This window comes from Charadrius vociferus, unplaced genomic scaffold, assembly GCF_000708025.1.
Source record: "Charadrius vociferus isolate BGI_N301 unplaced genomic scaffold, ASM70802v2 scaffold359, whole genome shotgun sequence".
Taxonomy (NCBI): domain Eukaryota; kingdom Metazoa; phylum Chordata; class Aves; order Charadriiformes; family Charadriidae; genus Charadrius; species Charadrius vociferus.
In genome coordinates this window covers 2,891,406-2,899,858 of record NW_009661369.1, presented here as the reverse complement: position 1 = coordinate 2,899,858, position 8,453 = coordinate 2,891,406, and the positions used below count along the sequence as shown (strand labels likewise).

Sequence of the window (8,453 nt, the reverse complement as noted above, 5' to 3'; positions counted from 1 at the left end):
CTATGAAAAGGAATTCTTTTTATGAGCAACGAGAGGAAAATATGCCCCACAGGAACAGAAGCATTTGTTCTCAAACTCAGTGCACTCTTGTGAGAGGATTTAGATAATTATGAATAGTTAAGAGAAAGAAATCAACTCACCCTGTCTATGCTATGTTTATAATGTATGACTAGTGTTAAACGTATTTTTGTCCATATGGAAAAAACAAGCAAACAGAAATGCTAGAGACATATAAAGACATGCTATTTCCTTTTTTTTTTTACAGTAATATGCTTCCTCAGGTTAAAGAACAGGATACCCCAAGGCATCCTCTAAGCTATTCATGCATAAAATCACAAAAGGTGTACCTGTAGATCAGTAAACTTTTTATTTCCAGGGAAAAAGGTAACATCATTAGTTCAGGGAAATTCAGGTCTCACTTGAATCAAAGACCCAATACCAGCTGACTTCAGTGACAGAAGGAACTGGCTTTCGGGATTAAAAGCCATCAAGCTACACTGTGTTTTAGAATCACCATTAAGTTTTAGCCCATAAGGATTGCTCACTGTCATTGTGCATTTAAGTTTTTACTTTCCTTTTTTTAATCTTTACCTTATGTATACCACTTACAGATGACCAGGTCCTGAATCCCTCAAGTCAAAGGAACACATAACATGTATTGCCTGTTCTTAGCAGGGTAACCCCCAAATCAGTTATTTGGCAGGTAAGAAAGTAAAAAAAATAATTTTAACTGTTCTTTAGTATCTTGTTAGAAATAGACTGTACTGTCCCCAGCACTCAAGACTAAGGAGCTTAAGACAGAACCTTGTACTAATAAAAGAGGGAGTATCAGTGTGAATGGACCCCAAAACAATGCAATTACATGGAGCTCGGAGGGAGGAAGGGTGGTTGCAATGTCAGACAGTATCAGTTTAATTCCTTGTTGGGTCTATTGCATGATGTTTTCTTTTTTAGCATGGTTAAACCCCTGTTTAAGGCAGGGCATGCAGGGTTTGGCAACAGATCTTGCAGATAAGGAGAGTTGTTCTGCTCTGGGAGGTGGAGTGGGATCTGAAAGCAGTGGAAGAATACCAGGTCTGACCTTCAGCAAAATAAAAAGCCACAGCATGTGAGTCATCCTATCTTCAGTCATCAAGTATGTATTCAAGTCGTTCTCTTAATAATGATGGGATTACTCACGCAGGTAAGGTTCAGCACATGCTCTTGCTGAACTAATATATGTGGACAGAAGCCACAGTATTCTATGCAGTTCCCTTCAGAGGTTTTCTCTGCAAATACTGGAACACCCACAGAATTGAGGGGAGCATAAAGATCCCTTTCTGCTTTCCATGTAATTGTCACACAGACACTCTCTGAACTTAAACTTACTGATTTTTGCTTGGCTTTGAAGCATGTTAGTCCTCATATAGGATATGATTTTGTCCTAATACCAGGACCAAAGATAGAGATGGCACTCTAATTGACACTCTAGGACAGTGCAGTGAGGAAAAAATTCTTTTATAAGGGGTTATAAACCATTATTCTGGTTTCAGAAGTCATTGAGACTAATATGACTGTGCAGATATAATTGAAAAAATGTGACCATTAAACTCTGCAGTATATAGAGTATTTATCTACAGTAATATAGATGTCTTATTTTGGGGTAGATGGCAAAGAAGTAAACAAGGGAAGACTTGTTTTGATGAGGTCATACCAGCCAGCATGACAGTAGGTGCCTAAGATGAGAAGAACTCCGATTTCAAACCAGGGGTGACAGGGTTCCAGGTAAAAGAGGGTTGTCGGAACCCCAACACACAGAAGGTTCACGTGCCACCGCCCTCAAACCAAGGGTGGCCAAGAGAAGAAAATACAGATCCTCAGGCAAGGAAGAAACCCCCACATCTGGAAGTAGACTGAAAAAGGCAAGGTGGGACAGAAAGCCATAAAAATAGCAGCCATTATGATGCATTCCTATCTATCAGTTTTCTGTGGTCCACAGTCATAAGGCACGACGATCACTGCACCAGCAAGTAAGTGTTCACGCACACGAGGGGTAACAATAGTGGAACATTTACAGACACTTTGACTAAAACTACTAGAGTAACTGGTAACTCTTCTATTGATCAACGTCCTCCAGCTACCATTTTTTAAATTATTTTTTTTTTCAGTTGATTTTGTGTGGTATAAGGAAAAAATGAGCTACAGACAGCTGGTCTATGACAAAAATGGTGCGTAGATACCATTTCTAGTAATTATTCGTTAATAGCCAAGTCCACCTCCGTGCAGAGAGCCTGAATAAGACCCATTTGCCAGTTATTCTGCTCCACTGAGGCCTAAGATGGAGGCATTTGGCAAAGTTGCTGGTGTAGCTCTTGAAAGTTATGAAGAATCTGATGCTAGATCTGAGCTGAAATAACTGAGAAGAGGAGCACTGAAATAATGGTCTGGAATGAATATGACTTTCAAAGGCATCAGGCATTTTAGTTTTACCTACATTAAGAAGAACTTACTAAGAGAGCAGTCGATCCAGTGAACAACTTTTTCTAAACCACTAATAAAAATACAGTTGCCATTCAACAGAATGAGTAGTACACAAACTATTTGCACATTTTGCAAACTTAGTATTACTTTTTCAGTCAGAAGCGATTCCACAAAATACTTTCCTTTTTTTAGCAATGGCACCTTTTTTAGTAGAAAATTGGGAAAAAAAAAAGAGAATAAATTAGTTAGACTTTGAAATTATTGATACAACTTGATGCCATGTTAGGGCTTTTCTCTTGCATTACACCTATTTGAGCTTACCATGTTTTGAAGTCTCAAGCCTGTTACTGCCAGCTGCAACAGGATGAGAGCAGACAATGCACTTTGTGGTGGGTTTACAAATCAAACTACAGAAAATGTGAAGCAAAGAATTGCCACATTTTTAAAATATGTGTAATCAGGTAGGTTCCAACATTTAGAGTAATCATTCCAACTGGTCACAGCAAGTCAGACAGGTTTTCTAAAGGATCTAGAAATCCTGTCAAATTTTCTGCAGTACCTCAGTCACATGGAAAAGATTTTATATACTTGCTCTGTTGAAAAGGCAAGACGAGATACAAATTAAAAGGCACAGTTACTATAGAATGGTCACATTTCTTGAATAAAAATATCTTATAAATTATATAATGATTAAAATCAAGAACAGCCATTTTGCTGTTGCTTTATTTCTCAGTGTTGACTGTTTCTTGACCAAACATCTCTATCTTTTCTAATGTCGCACCACTGTGTGCTGGAGGAGTCTTTCCTGAAGAGCTTTTCTTTTTTCTTCCCATTTCTGTAGCTTCCGCCAAAGTATTAGTCAATGGTTTTCCCAGTGTTTCTGGAAGCATTATTGTTAATATTCCACTCAGAAGAGCCATGATTCCAACAATCAACTAGAAGAAATAAACAGTAGCTGTAAGAGCAGAAATGTCTTTCAAGTTATGCATATGTTTGATCTTGCTTGAAAGTACATTTAAAATAAAGCACAAGGAACTATAATGTAAAGCAAAGATTATAAGTCTTAAACATCAACTGTATAAAAGATCTGCCTATTTTTGTTGTATAAATGAAAGATTATTCAGCAGAACTAATGAAGAGCAAGTGAAGTGTTTTGTTCCACAAGGGATCAATACAGTGCAAGCAGGAATAATTCTGTTTGAGAAAGCAATACATGTATCTTCATTTGGTATTTCTACTATCAGGTATATATTTAAGAACTGATTCTAGAGTTGCATACATTTTTACATGCATACTCATAGAGCTACAATATCCCTGCCACCTGTAATCTCAGTTTGCACCCTAGCTCCTGAACCTATTTCCCCTGTACCTGTCTGCCTGTTCCTCCTGCACGCAGCCAGACCAGGATTTCTCAGTATGGATCACTGTTGGCCTGGAGCCACAGAAGTGCACATCCCTGCTCAGGAGAGCACCTCAGCAGATAACAAATCTAGCTCTCGACAGGAATACTTTACTAAACTGCAGATTCAAAGATCTGTTAGAGGTGCAGGCATCTCCTGACATTTGCACTGAGATCACATCTTGGGTTTGTCCATGGTGTCCATGGTTCTGTAATGACAGCTTACTTCAGCACGAGTGGTGCAAGGATCAGGATCATGTGTGGTAGATGAAGAAGCACACACACGCTCCAGGAGTATCTGTTCCTTCCCTTCATTTCTGTACCTTGTTCAGTAAGAACAATTCACACTTTCCTCCTTTGAAGTACGGAACAGCATTAAAACCCTGACATTCTTCCAAAGACAGGTTAAAAATGACCCAAACCTCTCTTGATAGAAATGCTTCCACAGAGTACATCATGCTTGGCCTCAGTGTTTTTCCATTTTATGACTGTGCACTTTGATACTGTATTATCCTTATCTTGCCCTATGCTGATTCTCATGTCTGTCCTGTTTGTTTAATACTTTCTTTCCAAGTGTGAGACAGAGCATTTGGAATTACTGTGCCCATGTATCTCACACAGAGCTTGAGACAAGAACTGGCCAGCTACCATCTGCAGCTAAGGCAGACTTTCTCCTTCAGTCAGAAAGGTGTTTTAAGATTAGAATTCTCCATTGTAACCTTGAACAGTGCTATTTTCATGCAAATGCACCATGCTCCTTTTGTGCCCTCCCTCCCCCAAAGAAGAGGACATCTTGTCTCAAGCGGAATTCACACTGTTGCATACACTCCTCTTTTTGCACTTGCACTAAATATAGAGGCTGACAAAATAAAAAAATTAAGCAAAATACTGTTGAATACTACAAACTACAGTGAAAATAAAATAGACATGCTCTTACCATGAAAAATTAAAAAAATCCTAACAGTAACAGGACCGGAGGAAATGGCGCTAAGTGACAAACAGAGGGAAATCCTTGTAGACATATATATGTGGCAGGAGTGATACTTAAAAATATATTCCAGAATATTAAAGTCTCACCTCTGAGTGTTAAAACTCTTCTCCACTATTAAAACATGATTTTCTGCCATGGTAAGACAGGATGAATTGACACATGGCAGCTATTCCACAGTAACCTGTCTCATGCACATCCTTTAGGCTGTCATAAGTTTGAGGATACTGAGGGCTCTTAAGGCTGTTGAAGCTTATGGATACCCATACATTTGGAGTTTATGAGAACAGGGTCACTACTGATGCCCAACAGAACAGAAGGTTAAAGCAACACTGTGTGCTTTGAGTATGTGTGTCTCCTTTTCAGTTAGCCTTTCAGACACTTTGCATTCTTCTCATGTTTTCCTTCCTCATAAACCTACCTCTTATTCCCCTGCGGACTCTCACTATTCTGTAAGCATACACACCACCATCTTTCCTGCTTTTTCATCTCAGCTGTCTTAACTCTATTCCTTCACATGCTAGTGTTCATTTTTTCAACATGAAAGCTGCTGCATGCCGACTAAGTCAGTGTTTCCCTTCTCCCTAACCCAACAAAGCACTTTCTGAAAGACAGAATATGAAACAATTAAGTCACCATATATTAACAAAAGGACTTCTCAAATGTCATCTACCTTTTCAGGGGCAGTAACCACACTTATCAATGAAGTTACTCACATTTAGTCAAAGCAAGTCTTTTGCAGTCTTACCTTGGCGTACTTCATAATACTTCGGACATAACTTAGCCCTTCGCTTGCTCATAACAAATGTGTACATTTTTTATGGATGTACTATTTTACATATATAATTCAGCATCAGAAAATGTTCTTCTGATATAGTCAATGCTTATGAATTAAAGTGTACTATTGTACAAAGTATTTAAGTTATGTTTAAGCTCCATTGAAGTTAAGTTGACAGGAGTACCTGCTTAATTCATTGCTTTTTCAGGGTCTTAATTTGAAAACTGACTTTCTGCTTAGTCAAACTCTCAAAGTATTCCCAACAGTTCAGTAGAGCCAGAAGCTTCTAACAGCTACCATAAATAACTTCAAAAAAGATTTACTACCATTTTTCATATGTCTTCCTCCCTACCTGGAGCACCAATTTTAATTTCACAGCGGTCTGAGACACTGTTAGTCTAGAACATAATATAATTTGAGTTAAACATCCCTACAAAATAATACTTTTACTTCTGAGAATAAATGATTATTCTAGTCTGCTATTTATATTTGTATCCACATCTGATGGCCTTATTTACAAAATTCCTACTTCAACAAAAAAAAAAGGTTAAATTTTGTCCTGAAATCCACTAGTATTAGGCACAGGATTTGCATTCATTTAACTTACTGACCTCAGTGGAGGTTTTTTTTTTTAATTTATAATTTATGGTTTATCTGAGAGAAAAATCAAGTCTGTTAAAGGGCTACTGTAACATAATTCTTAACAGCTGAGGAACACAAATAGGTTATACATGGAGTAGTTGCTTTACTGTAAGTTTTCTAGAAAGTTGTCACATGAAAAACATACTTGGCAAGTTATTCAAGATTTATAGGCATTCAAATGAGATGCATTACTCACAGGTGTCATAACTGTACATGAGGCAGACTGTCAAACAAATAGCGGTAGTAACCGCTTGACAATGTGTGGTGTATACAATAGATCAACATGATGTATATTAGTTTACTTACAAATGTAATCCATTTCATTTCATTTCCATTCCAAAACACTTACGTTACCTGACACTTGGCATGCTATGCTCCAACTCAAGACAAGCCCATTTTAATAAATTGGCAAATGTTTTATAATAGGAGCTAATGAAAACATATTCACTGTGAACCACTACACAACTCTACAAATACTCTGGATGCTTTTTGTACACAGAGTTGCTCATAGCCGAAATAATTCCTCTGTTTATACTGCCATTTGCACGCCTCTCCAGCATGTTTGAGCATTCCCCATCTGTGGTTTAACTGCAGCACTTCTGCACAGATAAAGCTTATCTCAGCCAGTAAAGGCAAAACACTGACAAGAGAAAAAGAATGTTCTCCCACGACCACTCTGTTGCGCAAATGTTGCCTTGTCTTTTCTGGGATCATATCTTGGTTTGTATGGAGCCATTATTAAGAAAGAAAACATTTTTTTAGGAGTTTGAGGGAATAAATTAATTTGTGGTCTGCTTCATCCTCTTAACTTTCATTCGAAACAACTGAAAGTAATGAATTTAAATAATGAAACAAGTTCCCAAGAATTCTCTGAAACCAATCCCTAGCATCTATAATTGAAGAATTTATAGTTGCAAAATCAAAAGGACACAATGCCACTTTTTCAGGAAATTCCAATGTAGTAGACGAAATTAGAGTAAGAATCTAGGTGAAAGGCACATCCCGTTACATTTTCACCTCCTGACATGTGTAATCTACATGTAACATTGGTGTGCTAGTCACAGTGAATTCTAAGAGTTTTTGAAAGAAATGAAACTATTTTTAAATCATTAGTAAACTTCTCTACTTAAAGCTTTAATATAAACTTTGTAATTCCTTCTGTTTTTACATACATGGGCATAAATTATCCTTCAGGAGTAAAAAAGCGATTGAATAACTGCAGGATTTCTAAGCAGCAAATGCTTAATAACATATATGTAATGAAGTAATGGGATTCATATGTGAGCGGGAACTACATAAAATATTTTGTCCCAAATGGATGTGAAGCTACGTAATGGAGACAAAATGCCCAAAGTCCACAAAGGAATGGTCTCACCTCTGTTTTCTTGGGGCAACTGGAGGCAGAAGACAAAACCTAATGGTAGCATGACCTAGAGTCACCTACAAGTAGGATGTGCTTAAAGTATCCAGGGTCCTGTTGCTGTCAAAGTCACTGTGAACGTCATCAATATACCATTTGTTTCTCTTTTTCTATCTCATGCATTGTTTTGTTCAGTTCTTGTTAATGAAAAATGCAACAAAGGAGCTTTGGGACAGCTGTGAAGACCAAGTATAGTAAGCATAAGACATTCCCGATCTTTTGGAAGGCTACTCCAAAAATGCAATGTCCCGAGGAAGCCATGGAAAAGACTAGAGATTAATATTAAGAAAAAAAAGCCACCCATGCTGAATTCCGAGACTGGAAGAACTATGCCTTTGAAAAAAGGTAAGAGTAAATCATGAGCATGGTCAAGAACTGCTAGGCCTGCAGAGTAGAGAAGTATGAATTAAGATACTTCCTAAATGTTACATGGTAGATAAAAAATATTTTTATGGAAAATATTTTTATCAATTTTATACTTGGATTCAGTGCATATGTATGTTTATATCTTCCATCATAAAAACTTTTTAGAATATTTCAGTGACTCAGAGTCTCCCTTTTGCTTTAGCTGCATATTCTTAACAATATGAAGTTACTTTGAGACTTAAAATTTAGAACAAGAATGGGTCATTCAATTTTCTTTTCAAAATAAAAGTTCAGCTTTTGGTCTCTGAGAAAAGAAGTGACACATAAGCCTCTTCAAAACCAGAAACATTCACCATTGAAATAAATACTTACAAGTGGCATGAAAATCCAAACACTTCTC

General features: G+C 37.3%; 1 protein-coding gene across 1 annotated transcript in view; it reads right to left on the bottom strand.

Annotated features, from left to right (window-relative positions):
- Positions 1-3,182: 3,182 nt before the first annotated feature.
- SLC22A16 (solute carrier family 22 (organic cation/carnitine transporter), member 16) overlaps positions 3,183-8,453 on the bottom strand; it is a 14,187-nt gene continuing 8,916 nt past the window's right edge. The window contains exons 6-7 of the mRNA XM_009893628.1: positions 8,426-8,453; positions 3,183-3,395 (exon numbers count right to left, since the gene is read on the bottom strand). Coding sequence (XP_009891930.1) covers positions 3,183-3,395; positions 8,426-8,453 — 241 coding nt within the window. The remainder of the gene's footprint in view (positions 3,396-8,425) is intronic.